Consider the following 23,945-nt stretch of genomic DNA (forward strand, 5'->3'; position numbering starts at 1 on the left):
TGTACTGATAGGCACAACAAAAAGACTTTTACACATTCAGCTTCTGCTCAAAGCCTTCTTCAGAAAAGAAAACATAAACATAAACACACACACACACACACACACACACACATTCAAACAAGCAGACAAACCTCATGCACACATAACCTCTATCTCCATCTGCTGCAGACAGAATGCACGTGTCACAGTGAATGAAAGCAATAATTTGGAGTGGGGCGGGGAAGGGGGAGGGATAGAAAAGCTTGTGGTGGAGGAGACAATCTACTTGGTCCCGGTTTTGAAGCAGCCATTGAAATCAAACATGTTTTGTTCAGCTGCATGTCATGCCACTGGGTTGTCCACTTCCACTTTGCTCTTAGCCATAGTAGGATGGTGCCGCCTCCCCCCCCCCCCCCCCCAGGTCACACACACACACACACACACACACACACACACACATTTTACCATTGTACAGGGTGTCCAGAAAGTCTGGGAACACTTTCAATTATTTATTGCACAAGTACTAAACATTGTACAGATGCCATACATATTGCATTTTGAACTGAAACTCTAAAAGTTTTTTTAGAAACATTCGATATGCAAACCATGAGTGACCCGGCAGATGTCAATTTGGTAATTGAATTCTTGCCATATCCATCTCAGCATGACATTGTCGAATGGCAGTCGCTTCCCATATTCTCTCCCAGAGCTGTGCTACATCATGTGGTAGAGGCGGTACATACAGATCTTTAATGTGTCCCCACAGAAAAAAAAAAAGGTCGCACGAAGTGAGATCTGGTGATCGGGGAGGCGTACACAGAAAGCTCGCTCTGCACCTGAACTCACCATGTTTGCGACTAGCACTGACTATCAGCAAATTACCAAACTACACTGTGGCGGTATACGTGAAGGAAAAGAAAAATAAAAGTTTCTCTTCAAAATGACGTGTATGACATCTGTACAATGTTTGGTTCTTATGCAGTAAATAATTGAAATTGTTCCCGGACTTTATGTACACCCCGTATATTACCTGGTGCCAAGTGTGAAAGTAATTATATTTACGAAACTTTGAAGTGAACTTGTAAGTGATGAGTAGCAGATGATTTTCTTCATAAGAGAACATTTAGAATTTTGTAACTGCATCACTTTGCCGTTTGCTAGCATATAAAAGACAAATACATAACAGTTTTAATGTGTTTATGTTACAGTTAAGTCACCGCTGCAACGTAGCAACTCACATGCAATGCATCAAGTTTCACACTTAAAATGTAATATAACCCACTTTACAATGGGATTTGTTTACCGAAACACATTGTGCATATGACAAATGAAATAAATCTGGTGAATAGCGCTGCAGTGTGTGACAAGTACTGGATAAAAAATATGAAAAGCAACATAGAAAACACTACCTGTTTATGCAATATACTATGATTGTATGCAGTTGGTTTCTAAATTTTTCATTATGTGGCATGGCAATGCACAGAAAATCAATTACTGCTATTTAATACAAAAAAAAAAAAAAAAAAAAAAAAAAAAAAAAAAAAAAAAAAAAAAAAAAAAAAAGGTACCCTTATAACAAAAAATGGATTTTCTATGTGTCCATGTGTGACTTTGGTAATTCCAATGTGACATTTAAGGTTTAGTAGCAACAGTGAACAGCAGACTTGAGACAGCACTTCTATTCACCACTAAATGAGTGCAGATAAGCTCATAGTCTTTTGTGTGTGCGCACAAAAACCGCATATTCTCTAAATTAGTGCACTAAATCTGAGGTCTGCTTTGCCTTTTATTTTCAAAATTGACAAAAGTCTCAAATCTGAAATATAAATAACTTACCTGGTAAATATTTCTCACATAAAGTCCTCATGCATGGTACATCTTCTTTCGAGAATTGGTATTTTGTGATTTTGCAGCATATCTAATGAAATATTGGCTTTTGCAAAAACTTGAACATTACTTTTCCTGAAACTGTGTTTGTATTGTTTCTGTCATTAAGCACAATGTAAGCTTTCAACAATGGGTAACTGATTCTTCAAGCATAATTCATGGTGAAATAGTTCACCGGTGAACAGCCAGATGTGAATGTGCAATGGGCACAGTATTTTGACAATCAGCCTAATTGCCATCGTTGGGTGTGCTGATAGTGAACTGACTGCTTAGGGACTGGTGCGGTGCTCTTCCACATCGTGTTGACACATTGCTCTAGCCACAGTTCGTGACCAAGGATGCATCCTGGTGGAATCTCTGCTGTTGCTCCACTTTCCACCAAAATCAGTTCATTGTGAGATATCTCCTTCGTCTTCTTAATCAGTGGGTTCTCAGCTCTTACTAAAGACTGGTCAGCTGTTCCCATACCCAATCTCAATAATCCTTTAATGACACAGTTCCATAAGTTAGAAGTCTGTGTAGTATGATGATCATAATACATTCCATACGATTCCGATAGGCAATGTTCTGCAACTGCTGACTTGTTATGCTGCTGCAATGTGGTGTTCTATTAGTGTTCTCATCAACCATGTTCAGCAGTATGCATCATCTTACCTATGTACACTGATCAGCCAGAACATTATGACCGCCGACCTACTGTTGATATAAACTCATCCAGGCGATAGCAGCATCACCTGGCGCAGAATGACTGCTAGTCAGACACTTGCACGGTACAAATATTGTCAGTGATCGTACTGTCTATGTGTAGAATGGGAATGCACGCGATCTATCCAAGTTATATCCAGGGCAGATTGTGATGGCCTGGAGGCTTGGTACAAGCATTTTGAAAACTGCACGACTTGTTGAATGTTCGAGGACTGCTGTGGTAAGTTTCTTAAACACGTGGCAAAACCAAGGTGAAAACACGTCCAGGCGTCATAGGGTTTGGCGGCCACCCATCATTACAGATGTCAGACTTCGTAGGCTGGGCATACTGGTTGGTTAGTTTGGGGGTGGGACAGTAGTGCCACAGGGAAGTGTGATAGGACCGCTCTTATTTTCTATATGCATAAATGATTTGGCAGACGAGGTGAGCATCAGTCTGCTGTTTGCTGATGACACTGTGGAGTATGGGAAGGTGTCATTGTTGAGTAATTGTAGGAGGATATAAGATGAGAAAATTTATAGTTGGTGTGATGAATGGCAGCTAGTTCCAAATGTAGGAAAATGTAAGTTAATGTAGATGAGTAAGAGAAACACTCCCGTATTGTTCAGATACAGCATTAGCACTGTGCTGCTAACATGGTCACTTCAATTAAATATTTATCTGTAATGTTGCAAAGTGATATGAGATGGAATGCGGACATAAGGACTGCAGTAGAAGGCAATGGTCGATTATGATTTATTAGAAGAATTTTAGGAAAGTGTGGTTCATCTGTAAAGAAGACTGCATATAGAACAGAAGTATGACCCATACTTGGGTACTACTTGAATCTTTGGGATGCCCATTAGGTCAGATTAAAGGAAGGCATCAAAGCAATTCAGACCAGGATGCTAGATTTGTTACTGGTAGGTTCGATCAGCATGTGAATATCACAGAGAGTCCCTGGTGGGAAGACTATTTTCTTTTCACAGAATACTATCAAGAAAATGTAGAGAATCAGCATTTGGAACTGACTGCAGATTGATTCTACTGCCGCTGACGCACATTTCGTATAAGGACCATAAAGATCAGGTAAGAGAAATTAGGGCTCGTTCAGAGGCTTATAGATAGTCGTTTTTCCCTCATCACATTTAATAGTGGAACAGCTAAGGAAATGACCAGTAGCTACTCACCATATGGAGTAGGTATGTAGATGTACATCCATATTTGCATATTTGGTACCACTACACAATGCAGATAGAACCAACAAGATAGTAGAAGCAGAACTGAACTATATGCATGCATTCCAGGAAGACTTCTGGTTGGGTAGCTGACTGGAATAGGTGAATCGATAGAAATCGAATGATGTTGACATGCAGTGATTGCTTGCTAGTCGCTAACAATAACATTATGTTTAAGGCCTCGCTAAAAATAACATTATGTTTAACGCCAGTAACATTATGTTTAAGGCCACTATCTCTACAAAACCAAAGGCAAAAGGGTGAATTAATGATAGCTGAAATGTTGAGTGTAATTGAGTTTGAAATCAACTTATTTGATGATGTATTTGATACGTTTAATTGTGTTGTCTTATGGCTGAACAGTAGCAACTGCAAATTGATAGGCCATACTGGTCAACATGTTACAATTTTTATCAGTTTTCAGTTACTCCCATCCTGTTCACTTAGATACATTTTTTTACAAAGTAGCATTTATTAGGTAGTTTGCATTTTAAGCTGGAATTTGCACAGATATTAGCATTTATCACAAATGTGAATTTTTCAGGTCCATAGTTAAAGCATATTGATGTACCAGTTAAGACATTATTTGAGCATGTGAATGTATGTTTAACTTTCTTTCTTTATTACAGACATTATTATTTAATTTGTGTAATATATCCTGTGTCTACCGTAACTCGTTCTGTTTTTTTGAAAGTAAAACTAATGGTAACCCAAAGGTTGGTATGAATATTACTATTCGGGAGGATGACGGATCAATCCCGCGTCCGGCCATCCTGATTTAGGTTTTCCGTGATTTCGCTAAATCACTCCAGGCCAATGCCGGGATAGTTTCTCTGAAAGGGCACGGCCGACTTCCTTCCCCATCCTTCCCTAATTTGGTGAGACCGATGACCACGCTGTCTGGTCTCCTTCCCCAAAACAACCAACCAATGAATATTACAGCGCTTTGCTATCCATTATGATTCATTAGAGATTGTCTCCCTATTACATTTTCTACGAACAGTACTTGGTGATATGAAAAGTACAGTTGAATTTTGGTAACAACAAACCAGACTTAGTATTGTTTTCGGGAATAAGAAGTACAGAGCTTTAAAAAAGGGAATGTTTGAATGGGAAAAACAAATTTAACCGTAATATTCTTGAAATATGTGATGTGATTTATCTGTGATGTTGCATTTTTCAGTATTTATTTAAACTATACTCGTAATAGAATTTGTTCTGAACTTGGAATTTGTATTTTCTACAGAGGGAGGTCTGGACATATTGGCAATGTGAGCGATCGCCAAGGACAGTCCTGACCAGTGATGGCCCAAAAAATATTACAACAGAGTCGGGAAGCTGAGTCTGCACTAGCTGATGCCTTGGTAAGTGTCCCATTGTTATTTTGAGTGTATTGTGTCACTATTTTTTTCTTTTTTTGTGTGTACACCTGTGTAACATAAATATATGTGCTAAGTCTGACAGTAGTTCATAGACATGTAACTCTTTCTTTAGATTACATTTATAGAAATGGAGAAGGGCCAGAACATTCAGATGACTACTTGTGATCTGAATACTATGTTTACTTGTCGGTATAAAAATTTCCTTTTTGAAACATGCTGAGTAAAAATCAAAGCATAATTTTGCATGAATATTTTTTTATAAGCCTTAAGGCTACATATATTTTTTTGGCAACACATGTAACTACAAGGAAACTGAACATACAGTTTTCAGCATTATGAAAACTGGCATGAAATACACAGAAATAAAAGCAATTCATTCTCTTCGGTTTCACTCTTACTGTTCGTATTCTTGTAAGTCACAAATTTACAAAAAAATTATTTTTGAAATTGACATTTTGCAGGTAAGGTAACTTAGTATTATTGTTTTACCAAATTTCTAGAATAACTAATGAAAATGTAGAGGTAACAACTCGCCAAATAGTAGAAGCGTTAATTGTCTTTCATGCATTCTAAGAGTGTTACAGTAGAACCCTCATATATCTTAACTCATCACACACTATGACAGTTATATGTCATGTTGCATATCTTCAGGGAGAAGGAAGGTCAAAAGTGAAAGATTGAGACATGCAGTAGTACGGAAAAATGTATATAGGAGGTGCTGGCAGATACAAAGTTTGACAGTTAGTCCTCTAAAGCAGTGAACATAGTGGTGAACCTGAGAAGTTAGAGAACATTACTAAACTGGAGAAAAGAGAGAATTTTTTTTGTGTGTGTGGAGTTCTAAAATAAATGTGACTGGAAAACACTCTGAGAATGTAATATTGATGAGACTAAAATTATATAAATAATTTGACAGGGTCCAGAAGAATAGAGGCCAGAGCGATGTAGTGAGAATGTCATGTTGATGACTAAACTAAATGATTTGACAGGGTCCAGGAAAATGGAGGTCAGAGAAATGTGGTGAGAGCTGTGCAGTTGAAATGGGAAATAACAAATATAATGTTGTTCAGATAGTTAAGGGTAAAGGAAAACCTAATTTTGAAGGGGACTGGAATTTGACAGTAGTAAAGAGTAGAGAAGGGGAAAAAAAAAAAGATGAATATGTACTGGGAAAAGGAATGAAAGAGTAAGGCACCTGGTAAAATTTTGGACAGAGCATAATTTAATCATTCTTAACACTTGGTTTAAGAATCTTAAGGTTCAAACGTAGTATGTGTTCCAAAATCCTACTGCAAATCAACATTAGTGATATGGGTCTGTAATTCACTGGATTACTCATACTCTTACTCCAGTATTGGTGTGATATTTGCAACTTTCCAGTCTGTAGGTTAGGATATTTTGGCAAGTGAGTGGTTGTATATGATTGTTAAGCATGGGGCTATTATATCAGCATACTCTAATTGGTATATAGTCTGGACTGGAGGACTTTATTAAGTGATTTAGCTTTTTTTGCTACACTGATGATATCGACATCTAAGTTACTCATGTTGGCAGGAGCTCTTGATTCGAATTCTGGAAAACTTATGTTATCTTCTTTGGTAAAGGAATTTCAGAAAACTGTATTTTAACTCCATCTTACTGGCACTGTCATTGACAACATGACCTTCACTATCATGCATTGAAGGTGTTGATAGTGTCTCGCCGCTGGTGTACCTCCAGTATGACCAGAGTCTCTCTGGATTTTCTACCACATGTCAAAACAGAGTTTTGTTGTGAAAACTATTAAAATCACCTTGCATTGAAGCTCACCCTAAATTTAAAGCTTCTGTAAAACATCACCAACCTTGGAGATTTTGCATTCTTTTAAATTTGGGATGCTTTTTTGTTGCTTGTGCAACAGTGTTGTGACCTGTTTTGTGTATTATTGGAATTTATTTCCATCTGCTATTAATTTGTATGGTGTAAATCTCTCTGTTGCTTTGATACTATTCCTTCGAATATAAGCTACATGTAGTCTACACTTTCATAGTTAGTTCATCGGGAATGGAGGCTGTCCCTTAGGAAAGCGTTGGGGCGAATTTTATCTGCTTTTTTAAATAGGTATATTTTGTGTTTATTCTTGTTAGGTTTGGGTGTTGCGGTATTCAGTCTCGCTACAACGACCTTGCATTCACTGTACCCTGAATTCATCACAATGCTCCCAGTTTGATCAGGGTTATTTGTTGCTAAGATGTCGAGTGTGTTTTCACCTCCATTCTCACTTTTAGTGGGCTCCTGAACTAATTGTTCAAAATAATTTTCGAACAAACAATTTAGTACAGTTTCGGCCGATGTTTTATATCTGCCACTGACTTCAAATATGTTATTTTGCCAACATATTGAGGCTAGACAGAAGTCACCAACAAGTATAATTGTATGAGTGGGGTACCTGTTCGAAAGAAGACTGCTTTGAACTGTTCAGCAGCTGTATCATCTGACTTTGGAGGTCAGTAAAGGAACCAATTATTAATTTATTCTAGTTGTTGAGTATAACCTCTACATATACTAACTCACAGGAACTATCTACTTCGTTGTTGTTGTTGTGGTCTTCAGTCCTGGTTTGATGCAGCTCTCCATGCTACTTTATCCTGTGCAAGCTTCTTCATCTCCCAGTACCTACTGCAGCCTACATCCTTCTGAATCTGCTTAGTGTATTCATCTCTTGGTCTCCCTCTACGATTTTTACCCTCCACGCTGCCCTCCCATTACTAAATTGGTGATCCCTTGATGCCTCAGAACATGTCCTACCAGCCGATCCCTTCTTCTGGTCAAGTTGTGCCACAAACTCCTCTTCTCCCCAATTCTATTCAGTACCTCCTCATTAGTTATGTGACCTACCCATCTAATCTTCAGCATTCTTCTGTAGCACCACATTTTGAAAGCTTCTATTCTCTTCTTGTCCAAACTTTGTTAGACTACTTCTAACAGTAACGACATGCCACCACCAACTGTATTTAAATGTATCCTCTCTGAACAACGTCAGGTCCTTTGTAATAATTTTGGCTAAATTTTTCTGTTGTTTACCTAGAACGAATTGTGCTTCAGTGCTTTCTAGCCCCTGGTTCTTTTGTTCTTTCCCAACACAACTACGACAATTTACTAATATAATACCTACGGTTCCTTTGTCAACCCTTGTTCTGTGCCTGGCCATCACTCTTCAAAATTGAAACTTATTTTGTCTTTCCCTGAGGCCCTCTAACCTAAAAAATCACCCAGTCCCATCCACATGCGTGCACCCCCCCCTCCTCCCCACTCAACACTTTCTGTGTTCAGTGGATCTCTGACCTGCCCACCACCCTGTGGCGCAACTCGAGGATCCTCCAGTCTACACGGTTACAGAACTGTTGGAGCCTCTGATTCAGACCCTTCACTCAGCTCTGTATCAAAGGTCTATAATTGAAGGTCCACAGTCAACCCTGTAGATGCTACAAATGGTGATCTCTGCCATCATCTTGCAAGCAAGACCGGCAGTCTGTACCAGTTCTTCTAGCCACCTGAAACCAGAGAGAATCTCTTCTGATCCAAAGCAACATACATTGTTGGTACGTACATGAGCCACCACCTACATCCTGTACTTTTTGTGGCATTCAGAAGGACCCATGCCATCTCTTGGGTGACTCCGCCAAGTATGCACACAGAGTGCACACTGGATTTCTTCCCATCCTTGGTAGCCATGTCCCTAATGGGTGCCATTACATGCCTAACATTAGAGCTTCCAGTGGCTGTTGATCCTACCCTCTGCAACCTTGCAGGTTGAGAGGCTTCCTCTAGAACAGGGGAAGCAACTAAGTGTGGCTCAGGATGTGTATCAGCCGTAGATAGTGCCGTGATCCTGTTCGCCAGACAAAGCAGAGAGGTATTTTGATCAGTCTCCCCTCCCATCTCAGAAAGTGTTTCATGGCCTGTCACACCTTGGGATGACCTCCCTTCAGCCACTGGTGAGGCGTCAACCTCAGTGTGGGCAATAACACAGCAATCAACAGTAGTGGACCAGTCGAGGGACACATGGAATGTGCTCGTCTGACCTGCTGCAAGAACACAAAGACTGCCTCATTGTCATCCTAACCAATACTTCTAAGAAATTCTCAATACAGTTAAAGTCAATAAATACTGTGTGTACCAAACTACTCTGGTCCATCGCTTTCAGTATGTCATGTGCAAAATATGTTTGTTAGTTTTACATGACCAATGGTTTTCAGAATGTACGCTGGTTGGCAGATGAAGTCATTCTCTTTGAAGTACCTCATTATGTTTAAGCTCAGACTGTCCTACAGCAGATGGATGTCAATGAAACTGAACAGTAGTTTTGTGCATCACTTCTGCCGCTCATCTTGTTGATGTGCATGACGTGTGTTTTCTTCCAGCCACTGGGCACAGTCGTCATCCCCCCTCCTGCAGATTCATGATACATTATGCTTAAAAGAGGGACTGACTCAGCCACAGAATTCTTCATAGAATTTTATAAGGAATCTATTGGGTCCTGGAACTTCATTCAATAGTTAAGAAACATTTGGAAACAAGAGTTCCACATTTCTGCTTTTGGTGTACTACCCTCTATTTCAGTTCCTGTATCATCCATGAGTTCCTGGACACTAACTATGGTGCTGCTTATAACCTTTACATATGATCAGAATTGCATTGGATTTTTCAAGATTCTGTAGCGATAGTCATGGAAGTTTTCCCTCATAGGAAAACAAGGAAATGTGCTTTATTCAGCATCCGTCTGTCTGTAGCCTAACATTCTGTTTTACATCTGCTATTCAACAAATATAGATCTACATCTATGAACATAATCTGCATGATACTGTATGATGTACTTTCCATTCCACTCGCAAATAGAGCAAGGGAAAAACGACTATCTATGTGCCAAGTAGCATATGTTTCTGTAGGTTTACATAAATTGTATACCATGAAGGATCTCCTCCATCACATGCTGTTGTACTATTTGTTGCCATGAGATGTAATATACTTCCCTCATTGAGCGGGCTTCTGTAGTACTTGTTCCAAATAATTTTCAGAGAAAGCAATTAGTATTGTTTCAAAGTTTCTCTGTCATGTCAACCCCTTACAAAATTGTAATTTTCCCAACTGATTGCTGGATGATTAAAGTCTCCTGCTATGATTACTGTGTGACTGGGAAATATATGTAATACAGAGGTGAGGGGATGGTTCTGATGGGCAACAGAGCAACTCCTAAGCTTACACTCACCCTTGAATCTGACTCTTGCCCACACCATCTTGAATGCAGCGTCAGTTTTTATCTCAGTGAAATTTCTTGTCTACTGTGATGAATACACCACCTCATTTTACCACTAACCTATCCTTTCGATATACACTTTGATTTACCCTGAAACTCGTACTGCTGTGCATTAATACCTGATCACTAAGATTGTAATTGTCTTTTTCTGAGGGGGACATTTCTTCAGATCTTAGACTAAAACTTCAAGGCCTCCTATAACTATCATTATCTTAAACTGGATCAGTAATCAAATTGAAATAATAATAATAATAATAATAATAATAATAATAATAATAATAATAATAATAATAGTAGTAGTAGTTGTTGTAGTAGTAGTAAACAATAGCTTGTGTGCACCCTGCACCCAATCAGCAGCTTGTGTAGCAGCCTCTGATGTGTAGCACACCCCTTATCAATTTAGTAAAACTCTACAGTTCTCAATCTGCTGGCCCAAGTGTTGGAAGTCTCAGCCTAACTTGTTGCATAACCATTGAAATCTCTGGTTCAACCCTAGCACTCAGCTAAGAATCAGATGGCAGCAATCAGTTCTGAGGGCAGCACTGCATATTGTGAAAGTCATTGCAGTTCCATGAACAGGATGTGTCTTCTCACTTGTATCTGCTGGTCGCTAGAATAATCAAAGTACAACCTTGGAATTGACAAGTAATGATAGATTCAGTATTCCCTGGAAAGGAGACAGTATCCCTAGGAGAGGATAGTGCATAAGGCACTTTGGTGAATCTTGTATGTTTCTCTCTCTCTGTCAGAAGCCAACCCAGAAAACCCCTTAAAACAGCTTCCAGTCAATTGACAGCAGTTAGAACAATTTCCATATGTTTAGAAATATTAACTGGCTGAGCCTGGGCCTGTTAATAGCATTTACTATGGGGCTGCAGTGTCTCTCTTGCAATATTTTTTTTCTGTTTAGCAAATAAATTACTTAAAATTAGGGGTGCAGCTTCACTTTTAACTTTTGGATCTGTTGCACTTCAAAAATTAGAAGTTCTGTTTAAGAACTGAAGTGTTTTCAGCCAGTATTTCATTTGTTTTATGATGATAAAGAAATTGTAATCAAATTTTCTGATTCTTTCAAGCTGTTGGAACTTTCTGTCTCAAACTTCTGTTTTGTCAAAATTATGCTCACTAATCAACCCATATAACAAGGTTTGAAAAAAGCCGACCTTTATGACTGCTACAGGCAGTATGTACTGTTATTGAGAGGAAAACTGAATGGAATGCAATTTGATATTTATAGTAGCAGAAAAAAGTATAAACATATTCAAATTACATAAGTACCTACACTCCAAGTAAGAAACTAAATGCTTCCGATAAAATCTGTAGAATGCACAACTGCAGCTTGCAGCTATTGATATACTATGAAATATGTTGTACACCTCACTCAAACTTCTAAAATTCCTCAAAACAGGTTCTTTAATTAAAATAGATGTAAACTGAAATTATGAGTGTTCAAGTTAGGATGCTACTACCAAAGTTTATAGAATGCTTAAAGTGTAGTTTACAACCAATGAATTACATATTCTGATATAAACAGTTATAGTTAGTGTGGTTAAGGCATTAACACCACGTTCGGTTTGTACCTAAAATGTTAGGCTCTTGATATTCGAAGCAAACTTATCTGCCACACGTGATCTCATCACAAAGAAAAACTAGAAGTGGGTTTAAATATATTGAAGAAGATAAAGTGGTGACTGTAAATTTATTTACTGCAACAACCTAATGAGGTTTTGGAAAGAATCCACATAATGAGGAAAGAGAGAGACCTACATCAGACAACGTGTGTGTCTGTCATCAGGGAAACCAAACCTAAATATTTTGTGACACTCCTAAAATGAGCTGTTGTCATCTTACAGCCCTTGTCTAGTCTTGTGCGATTCCTTTCTCTTTACAAAAGTAAACAAAATGTTCAGCCGACATGGTTTTGACCCTCTCAAAAGTGATGGTGTTTGCTTGGATAAAAATGTCTAGGTTAATATCTTAGGAAGGTATATTGTGATTTTGAGAGGACCAGTAAGGACCAGTATGTGAAGGAGAGGACTTTATGGTTTGCTGTTAAGGTTTTGGAGAACCAGTAATTTGCATTACTTTCTCAGAACATTCATTGTAATTGTTGTTTTAATTGTTGTACATTTAAGTGTTAAAATACTTTATATGGCTATTCTTACATCAGCAACTTTCTTACTTCCAAACAGACATTCGACTCAGTTGATGGAAATGAAGTTGGCAGCCGAGTACCACTCAGCCGCAAGGCATATAGATCATTTGACAATCATTCAGATGACAGTGAGACATCCAGTGTGTGTTCAGAGCGATCTCTTGATTGCTACAGGAGGTCTGGTGATGTAAGTTTTATATTTTTCTGCTCGTCTTTCGTAGCATTTGAAGGAAAATGTCTGTTTCAATTGTCAGCTTTAAAGAATTATGAAGAGTAACCTTTTAGTAGTACCAGTATTTATAAAATATATTCAAAATATTCTGTACTTAATTATTGTATGAGAGTTCAGTGAGAGTGGGAAAAGGGAGAACAGGATGACTAACACAGAAAAATGATCTAAAGCTAGGAAGTGGAGTATCTCCATTGCTTTTCATTGTGATGTTGGATAATATATGTAATGTCACAAGTGACAATAGGGATAGGAGAGAGAATAATAACAAAATTGTTTGCTGAAAATTTAATGGTTCTGGGGACCAATTAGAAGGAATTGCAGAAGCAAGTATACCACCCATCTGCAGGAGACTGTACTTTAACTATGTAAAACGTAGAAACTTGGGCTTATATCACTATCTATTATCATTTTTATAGTACCACTACCCTAGAGTCAGTTGCTTCACTCTGAAAGTGGCCATTTGTCTATGGCAACCATCCTAAGTTGACTGGGGTTGCCTACACCCAAGGGTGTCAAGTTAGATTGAGTCTGTGAAATTTAAATGTATTTTATTTCAAGTATGTACACTTTGTTTTATCATGTCTTCCCCCCTTTTTTTCTTTACAATAGATGTTCTGTTCTAATAATGAAATGGTGTGTAATTTGCAAACTCAACATATATGTGATAGGTTACTTGAAGTGTACAAAAATCATTAATCTGTGACGGCTCTAAGCACTATGGGACTTACATTAATCTGTGATGAGTGTGCATGTTAAAGCTATGCAAATTTGACTGAAATTCTTTCATTTCATTATAATGAACAGGTTTCTTCTATTTTCTAATCAAAATCACTTGAATATTGTTCTTAAACAATAAAAATTTTGCTTATTTTGATGGTAACAGATTTTTCACTTTTCACTATAGGCCTACCTTTCATTTTTCAGAATAAATATGCTTCTTTAGGTAGTTGATAGTGACTGGGCCAAACATCTCACGAAATAAGCATCAAACGAAAAAAACTACAAAGAACGAAACTTGTCTAGCTTGAAGGGGGAAACCAGATGGCGCTATGGTTGGCCCGCTGCATGGTGCTGCCATAGGTAAAACGGATATCAACTGCATTTTTTTAAATAGGAGCCCCCATTTTTTATTACATATTCGTGTAAACGTAAAGAAATATGAATGTTTTAGTTGGACCACTTTTTTTAGCTTTGTGATAGATGGTGCTGTAATAGTCACAAACGTAAAAGTACTTGGTACCATGTAACATTCCGCCAATGCGGACGGTATTTGCTTCATGATACATTACCCGTGTTAAAATGGACTGTTTACCAATTGCGGAAAACGTCGATATTGTGTTGATGTATGGTTATTGTGATCAAAATGCCCAACGGGCGTGTGCTATGTATGCTGCTCGGTATCCTGGACGACATCATCGAAATGTCCTGACCGTTCGCTGGATAGTTACGTTATTTAAGGAAACAGGAAGTGTTTAGCCACATGTGAAACATCAACCACGACCTGCAACAAATGATGATGCCCAAATAGGTGTTTTAGCTGCTGTCATGGCTAATCCATACATCAGTAGCAGACAAATTGTGTGAGAATCGGGAATCTCAAAAACATTGGTGTTGAGAATGCTACATCAACATTGATTGCACCCATACCATATTTCTATACACCAGGAATTGCATGGTGATGACTTTGAACGTCGTGTACAGTTCTTCCACTGGCCACAAGAGAAATTACGGGACGATGACAGATTTTTTGCACGCGTTCTATTTAGCGACAAAGCGTCATTCACCAACAGCGGTAATGTAAACTGGCATAATATGCACTACTGAGCAACAGAAAATCCACGATGGCTATGACAAGTGGAACATCAGCGATCTTGGCGGGTTTGTGTATGGTGCGGTATTATTGGAGGAAGGATAATTGGCCCCCATTTTATCGATGGCAATCTAAATAGTGCAATGTATGCTTATTTCCTACGTAATGTTCTACCGATGTTTCTACAAGATGTTTCACTGCATGACAGATTGGCTATGTACTTCCAACATGATGGATGTCCAGCACATAGCTCATGTGCGGTTGAAGTGGTACTGAATAGCATATTTCATGACAGGTGGATTGGTCGTCGAAGCACCATACCATGGCCCGCATGTTCACCAGATCTGATGTCCCCAGATTTCTTTCTGTGGGGGAAGTTGAAGGATATTTGCTATCGTGATCCACCGACAATGCCTGACAACATGCATCAGCACATTGTCAATGCATGTGCGAACATTACGGAAGGCATACTACTCGCTGTAGAGAGGAATGTCTTTACACGTATTGCCAAATGCATTGAGGTTGACGGACATCATTTTGAACATTTATTGCATTAATGTGGTATGTACAGGTAATCACGCTGTAACAGCATGCGTTCTCAGAAATGATAAGTTCACAAAGGTACATGTATCACATTGGAACAACCGAAATAAAATGTTCAATTGTACCTATGTTCTGTATTTTAATTTAAAAAACCTACCTGTTACCAACTGTTCGTCTAAAATTGTGAGCCATATGTTTGTGACTCTTACAGCACCATCTATCACAAAGCGAAAAAAGTGGTCCAACTAAAACATTCATATTTCCTTACGTACTACACAAATATGTAATAAGAAATGGGGTTTCCTATTTAAAAAATGCAGTTTGATATCCATTTGACCTATGGCAGCGCCATCTAGCAGGCCAACCATCTGGTTTCCCCATTCAGTTTTGTTCTTTGTAGTTTTTTCATTTGACACTTATTTCGTGATATATTTGGCCCCGGTCATGGTCAATGGACCACCCTGTATATCTCTAACTTCAGGAAATTCAGTTAAATTTTTGGCCATTTATATGATTTTTTTAAAAGAACCTTTAATGTTTTCAATTTTATGTTTTTTGAATATTTTTTTTCTTATTTTTTGATTATATAACCCGTATAACTTCAGAAAGTGAGTTTTTGAGCAGCTATAAAAGTTTTCAAGTGAAGTTGTTCAGTAGATTATTTGTTATAACAGTTTTTGTCACTGGAGTGCGATCCTCCCACCCACTACCTCCATGCCCCAATGTGTCAAGCATGTTGCTCCATAAAAGTGTGTCAAGTAAGGGTTACAATAATTAAATTGATTTTTTTACTTTTTTCTGTTCTTTTTATGATACAAGGTATATATATGAGTAGAAAACTGTAGACAGTAGGGTTTAATTGTGCTCTCTACAGAAATCTAATTTGTTTTTGTTTTTGGAGTAATTGGGTCGAGGTGAGCTTCGAGGTGTGATATAGATCCAGTTTTTACCACCATAAACAGTTTGTTAACATTGTAGTTTCATCATCATTTTGACACTACTTTTTTTTATTATTTTTTGTTTATAGTATCACCTTTTCGTACTCAGTGTCACGAGACACTTAACAGGGTTGTATCTTTCATCATAATACACTACCACTACACCACCAGCAGTGTCACTGCCATTAATCATTACTGTTTTGAAGGTATTTGTAATGATCAGATTTATAACATTGAACACAATTGAATTAATTTAAATTTGTTGATCATCACACTTTTGAATAGTACTTGTGGAACTGTTGTCCCAAACATTTGATGTGCTGTCATGTGAGTAGCTGACATTCCCTTTGATGGGTGTTTATGCCTGTAAAATCTCTCTTCTTACACATCAGTCCCCTCCTCTTCTCACTGTGTAACTGCTCTTCTAGGTAATAAAGACTTTTTATATTCTCCTGCCATATATTTGCTCATTATTTGCACATAATCATGTCCCCACAAATGTACTTTGTAAGTGGTTTCCCAAATATTATGTTTGAAATTTTTATATATGGTGACTCTTTTCTTGTGAACAAGTGTTTTCTGTTGCCCTACAAGTTCTTTCTCATTAACTTTGATTTTGCTTATTTCTCATTTTGATTTCGTATTAAGCATCTAGTACTGTTGTTTAGCAATCACATCCTTTGATTTCATATATTTCCTTATTTCATTGATGACTGCCTATATTTCATCAGTAATTCGTGTCTAAGCCACCTCTGCCTTTAATGTTTCTATGCTTGCCTTACCAGTCTTTATAATTCAACTAGCTGAGTACTTGGCATTGCCTGCATACCCCATCTCTCTATCCACCTAATCCTACCCCCCTCTCTGCCCATCTACTCCTTCCTCCTATCTCTGTCCATCTGCCAGCCCCCCTCTTCTGTCCATCTCCCCCCCTCTTCTGTCCGTCTCCTCCCCCCCTTCTGTTCGTCTCCTCCCCCTCTCTTCATCCGTCTCCTCCCCCCTCTTGTGTCCGTCTCCTCCCCCCTCTTGTGTCCATCTCCTCCCCCCTCTTGTGTCCGTCTCCTCCCCCCTCTTGTGTCCATCTCCCCCCCTCTTGTGTCCGTCTCCTCCCCCTCTTCTGTCCGTCTCCTCCCCCCTCTTCTGTCCGTCTCCTCCCCCCCTCTTCTGTCCGTCTCCTCACCCCTCTTCTGTCCGTCTCCTCCCCCCTCTTCTGTCTGTCTCCTCCCCCCCTCTTCAATCCGTCTCCTCCCCCCCTCTTCTGTCCGTCTCCTCCCCCCTCTTCTGTCCGTCTCCTCCCCCCTCTTCTGTCCGTCTCCTCCCCCCTCTTCTGTCCGTCTCCTCCCCCCTCTTCTGTCCGTCTCCTCCCCCCTCTTCTGTCCGCCTCCTCCCTCCCTATTCTGTCCGCCTCCTCCCCCCTCTTCTGTCCGCCTCCTCCCCCCTCTTCTGTCCGCCTCCTCCCCCCTCTTCTTTCCGCCTCCTCCCCCCACTTCTGTTCGCCTCCTCCCCCCCTCTTCTGTCTGCCTCCTCCCCCCTCTTCTGTCCGTCTCCTCCCCCCTCTTCTGTCCGTCTCCTCCCCCCTCTTCTGTCCGTCTCCTCCCCCCTCTTCTGTCCGTCTCCTCCCCCCCTCTTCTGTCCGTCTCCTCCCCCCTCTTCTGTCCGTCTCCTCCCCCGCTCTTCTGTCCGTCTCCTCCCCCACTCTTCTGTCTGTCTCCTCCCCCCCTCTTCTGTCCATCTCCTCCCCCCTTCTTCTGTCTGTGTGCCACTCCCCCCCTCTGTCTGTGTGCTCCTCCCCCCCTCTGTCTGTGTGCTCCCCCCCCCTCTGTCTGTGTGCTCCTCCCGCCCTCTGTCGGTCTGCCCCCCCCCCCCCCTGTCTGCTTCTCTCCCATTTCATTCCATTTCTTCTTCTCCCTGTGTTTGTCTGTCTGCGTCCCCCCCTCCCCCCCCCCGTATCTCCTACTCAATATCTGTCCACCACCTCCGCTTTCCTTTCCCTGTTCATCTCCTTGTCTGCCATCTTTCTGTTCATTTCTTCTTCCCCCCTCTCTCTATACCTATATCTTCCTCCCTCAGTTTCTGTCCCTCTCCTCGTCTTTCCTTTCTCTGTCCATCCCCCCCCCCCCTTGCCCTGCCTTCCATTTTTTACATTCCCTTATCTCTGTCCATCTCCTCCACTCCTCATATCTCTCCATGGTATCACCCTCTTGTTAATAGGAGGCTGGTGGATTTTACTCCCACAGTATCTCTTTCTAGATTGTAATTAATTTGTGTACCAAATTTGGTTGAAATTGTTCCAGGGGTTTAGAATGAGCCTTTTACCTGTAGCATTGCCCACATATGCACATATTAAATATGTTTAACATATATTTAATGTAATTTACATGTATTTATACACATATTTCACTTGTATCTGTAGAGAATTTCACCCTGCAGGTCCATTTTCATGCAGCTCAATAAATAGTGTCCAAGAATTTGTCTCCCTTAACTCTCATCATCATTAATATTTTTACATTATTACCATATGTATTGTTTTACAAGTAACATGCTGAGAACATGTTTGTAGAACCATCTTCCATGGCGCACAGTTTTTTTAAATCCATTGATGATGCCACAACTTTAAGTGGCACAATTTTAAAATTTGACAAAAATAATAAAAAAGACCCATTTTGAGTATACTTGTGTAATTAATTGTCTCAAAATAAACATGAACTTAATGTGTTTCTCACTGGGACATGGAGACAAAATATTATAATGTGTTTTAACATGTTACAGTTGGTATGCTTTTTTGTTTCTTTTCCCTGTAGAACATATCGGACATCATTAACAACTGTGCCAGCACACACAGGAATGAGTGTAAGGATGGGCTGGTCTCATTACAAGCATATTTCCAAAATGAAAACAGACTGAGACGCGTTGAACTCGAATGAGTAACTGAAATTTTTACCAAAATGTTCATGGACTCCCATACAAAAGTAAGTTTAGACATATTAATATTTAACTTTGTCTTTCTTTTCAACAATAAAGGTTGATTTAAATTTTATTTTATTTAGACTTAGATTTGATGTTTTGAACAAATGTATTTTTTTTGTATCCATGTTCAATTCAAAACACTTTGTTTATACGAACTGCTTTCATTTAAGTTGTATTTATGAACTGAGTTAGATTGCATCTTGTGTGTATTGTCAGGTGACAGGAATAATGTCCCTTGACACTACCCACACTTGGAGTGCATTATGTGTGTGTGTGTGTGGGGGGGGGGGGGGGGGGGGGGGGACACTCAGCACTAGTCAGAGCCTAGGAGTTTGTAAATATTGCCATAGGGCACTGCCATAAAGATCCAATCTCATCTACAATGAGGAGCCAATCTCATTAATGTACAATGCTATTTCGAGGAAGAAAGGGATAATGATGGACCACTCACACTGTCTTCGGAAGTCATAGAATGAGTAGCAGCTGCTCTGAAAACTGAAGCGACCTCTGTAAGGATAAAAATGAGGGAGAGAGTACTGGAGATCTGGAGGAACCAACTGCTGCTATTTTGACTCCATGGTAGAGCATGCTGCTAAAACAGTAGAACTGGATAATGTTAAGGAGGGTGCACTTCAGGGACCTGTGAGAGTATTACATGCAGAAAGAATATCCCACCCAGAAGAAGCTGCTTCTCTCACTACAAGGCAGAGAGTTGAGTTGTTTTCCAGAGAAAAAACTCAGCCTTTTAGTGATACTAAAAAAGTTAAGTTTTTCGTGAAACATTTTCTGCATGAACCGAAGGATATCATTGTGTGGAGAGGCCATTTTTGAGGAAAATAGCCTAGTGCAGACATTAAAAAATCATTTGATTGGACAAAATGTTGGTAAGTGCTGGTCGTTCCCTACTGACTGTGGAATTATGACATCACATGAGGAACGATGAAAGCTCCAGTTGGAAAAGGCAGTCAGCTCAATCTTTTACATGCTGGAGCAATTGGTGGGTTTGTTCCAAATGCTTTTTTTATGCTCCACAGTTGTTTACATTAAAGAAATCGGGGGACTATCGCATATAAATGTCGGTAAAAAAAAATTTAGAGAGTGGTTCTTCCAAAAATAAGAACTCCCTGTAATATAATGCACCATACCACTTCGTGCAGATAAGTAGAGCCCCTACATGCTGCAGCATCAGGAAGAGTGACATTATGGATGGGCTAGGAAGAACTGCAAAGATTCATTTGATAGGGAAATGAAGAAGTCAGAACTGCTGCCATTCTTGAAAGAGCATAAATCACATAATACCGTTTATGAAATTGACAAAATTACTGAATACAATGGCCATATGTTCCAACTTCCACCTTAGTAATGGCGTTTCAATGCAAATAGAACTCGTGTCACCTCAGTTGAAATCATATGTTGCAGACTGAAATAAAACTCTTAAAATTAATAGATGTTGGATTTTCTGTGTGTGAAGTATTGGGCAGTATGACGATCATAAAGTGAAACAATACTGTCTAACATACGTGGTACATCTGGGAAGAGGCATGACAACAAGAAGGTGCTCTGTAACAAATAGTGGAAGAGGTTATAATAAGATTAGGGGATGATAGCAGCAGCAGTGAAGATGGTGACAATGACATAGGAGATGTGGATAATGATGACACTCTTTGAAGACTGTGGAGAGTGCCCTTTTACATAGCTGCAGGTAAGAGATGAATCTATGCATTAAAATATGCATTCAAATACTGAAACATTGTAATCTTTACTTTTCCACATCATATATTTCCAAACTTTCTCTTTATAACTACAAAGAGAGTATGTTTTGATCCTCTGAGGTTATTAGCATTTTTTCTTTCACACTTCACTAGTATGGTATTGAAACAAACCTATAATTATCTGGTGTGATATTCAGTCAGACGACTGACATGGTGTAACAACAAACAGCCGCATAGTAGCATTGGCAACATTGCCGTTGGCTGTCACAGATTTTCTTTCAGTGACCCAATTATACCTCTACAGTTCCCAAGCAGTCTTACCTCAATTTATGGTGGAGAGTACTTTGGTATCACTATAATTTGCATACTTTCATGTTCCATTTGCAAATTATGCACAAATGGATGATTATTGGTAAGCCTCTGTATGAGTTTGCATTTCTCCGCCATTCCTGGCACAGTCATTTTGCGGTGTGTGTGTGTGTGTGTGTGTGTGTGTGTGTGTGTGTGTGTGTGTGTGTGAGAGAGAGAGAGAGAGAGAGAGAGAGAGAGAGAGAGAGAGAGAGAGAGAGAGAGAGAGAGAAGAAAAGAAAAGAAATGACACACACATTCTTACTTTTCAAACTCATACACACACAACCATTGTCATCTCTAGGCTCTAAGGCATGATTGCAATTGGGTCTGATATGAGCATCGATCTTTGGCGAGGTTGGTTGTTAGGATACAGAAGCGATATGAGGCAGGGAGGCGAGAGAGAGCAGGGTAGTGTCTAGTGGTGGGGAAGATGCTAGTGCTGCTGCCAGTGTGGGAGCATGTGAGGACATGGTGGTGTAGAATAGTGAGCTGCTATTTGCACTGTTGCAAGTTTGCGCTGGGGGAAGGGGGGGGGGGGCAGAAAAGGAGAAAGGATTATGTAGGTGAACTGGTGGATAGAAGGCTTCATTGGGAATAAGGAAGGGGCTAGTCAGGTGGACAACAAGGACTAATGAAGGCCGAGTCCAGGGAACGAAGGAATTAGTGTTGTCGCACAGATGACAAAATGGTAGATATCGAAATAGACGACAGAGGGATAGAGAAACAATTAAAATCGCTCAAAAGAGGAAAGGCCTCTGGACCTGATGGGATACCAGTTCAATTTTACACAGAGTACGCGAAGGAACTTGCCCCCCTTCTTGCAGCGGTGTACCGTAGGTCTCTAGAAGAGCGTAGCGTTCCAAAGGATTGGAAAAGGGCACAGGTCATCCCCGTTTTCAAGAAGGGACATCGAACAGATGTGCAGAACTATAGACCTATATCTCTAACGTCGATCAGTTGTAGAATTTTGGAACACGTATTGTGTTCGAGTATAATGACTTTTCTGGAGACTAGAAATCTACTCTGTAGGAATCAGCATGGGTTTCGAAAAAGACGGTCATGTGAAACCCAGCTCGCGCTATTCGTCCACGAGACTCAGAGGGCCATAGACACGGGTTCACAGGTAGATGCCGTGTTTCTTGACTTCCGCAAGGCGTTCGATACAGTTCCCCACAGTCGTTTATTGAACAAAGTAAGAGCATATGGACTATCAGACCAATTGTGTGATTGGATTGAGGAGTTCCTAGATAACAGGACGCAGCATGTTATTCTCAATGGAGAGAAGTCTTCCGAAGTAAGAGTAATTTCAGGTGTGCCGCAGGGGAGTGTCATAGGACCGTTGCTATTCACAATATACATAAATGACCTGGTGGATGACATCGGAAGTTCACTGAGGCTTTTTGCAGATGATGCTGTGGTGTATCGAGAGGTTGTAACAATGGAAAATTGTACCGAAATGCAGGAGGATCTGCAGCGAATTGACACATGGTGCAGGGAATGGCAACTGAATCTCAATGTAGACAAGTGTAATGTGCTGCGAATACACAGAAAGATAGATCCTTTATCATTTAGCTACAAAATAGCAGGTCAGCAACTGGAAGCAGTTAATACCATAAATTATCTGGGAGTACGCATTAGGAGTGATTTAAAATGGAATGATCATATAATGTTGATTGTCGGTAAAGCAGATGCCAGACTGAGATTCATTGGAAGAATCCTAAGGAAATGCAAGGTTACAGTACGCTTGTTCGCCCACTGCTTGAATACTGCTCAGCAGTGTGGGATCCGTACCAGATAGGGTTGATACAAGACATAGAGAAGATCCAACGGAGAGCAGCGCGCTTCGTTACAGGATCATTTAGTAATCGCGAAAGCGTTACGGAGATGATAGATAAACTCCAGTGGAAGACTCTGCAGGAGAGACGCTCAGTAGCTCGGTACGGGCTTTTGTCAAAGTTTCGAGAACATACCTTCACCGAAGAGTCAAGCAGTATATTGCTCCCTCCTACGTATATCTCGCGAAGAGACCATGAGGATAAAATCAGAGAGATTAGAGCCCACACAGAGGCATACCGACAATCCTTCTTTCCACGAACAATACGAGACTGGAATAGAAGGGAGAACCGATAGAGGTACTGAAGGTACCCTCCGCCACACACCGTCAGGTGGCTTGCGGAGTATGGATGTAGATGTAGATGTATATGGAGGGGGACTGCTCATCATTACAGAGAAACGAACAAATGAACACTCTCACCCTTCCCTACTACTGGGTTCCACCCAGAACTGGAGCTAATGAATCTGTTCTCCACCAAGATTTTGCATACTTCTTGTCACACTCTGAAGTGATAACCCCTCCCACTGTCTGATATTCCAACATGCACACAATGGACACAACATCCTTTTCTTCCCAACTCCACTCTTGCTCCCAATCCCTCTCTATCAGGCTCATATCCTTTCAATAAACTTGCATCCAAAACCTATTCCTTACATCCTCCTCCCACCACCTATTCCAGTCCTGTCACAGGCATCTCCTACCCCATCAGCAGCATGGCCACTTTTGGAAGCAGCTGTACAATCTATGAACTTAGCTGGAACCACTGTGTCACATTCTGTGTGGGTATGATCACCAACTAGCTGTCTGTCTAATTGAATGGCCACTGCCAAACTGTGGTCTAGAGACAGCTGGACCACCTAGTTGCTGAGCATGCTGTCCAACACATTGTGCTTGATCTCAGCGACTGCTTTGCAGTCTCTGACTTGTGGATTCTTC

The 23,945-nt window shown here is 40.1% G+C and overlaps 1 protein-coding gene across 1 annotated transcript in view; it reads left to right on the top strand.

Annotated features, from left to right (window-relative positions):
• LOC126184388 (CLIP-associating protein 1-like) overlaps positions 1–23,945 on the top strand; it is a 248,559-nt gene that overhangs the window by 173,365 nt on the left and 51,249 nt on the right. The window contains 3 exon segments of the mRNA XM_049926771.1: positions 5,036–5,153; positions 12,660–12,809; positions 18,947–19,114. Of these exon segments, the coding sequence (XP_049782728.1) occupies positions 5,036–5,153; positions 12,660–12,809; positions 18,947–19,114 (436 nt within the window).

This window comes from Schistocerca cancellata, chromosome 4, assembly GCF_023864275.1.
Source record: "Schistocerca cancellata isolate TAMUIC-IGC-003103 chromosome 4, iqSchCanc2.1, whole genome shotgun sequence".
NCBI classification, from domain to species: Eukaryota; Metazoa; Arthropoda; class Insecta; order Orthoptera; family Acrididae; genus Schistocerca; species Schistocerca cancellata.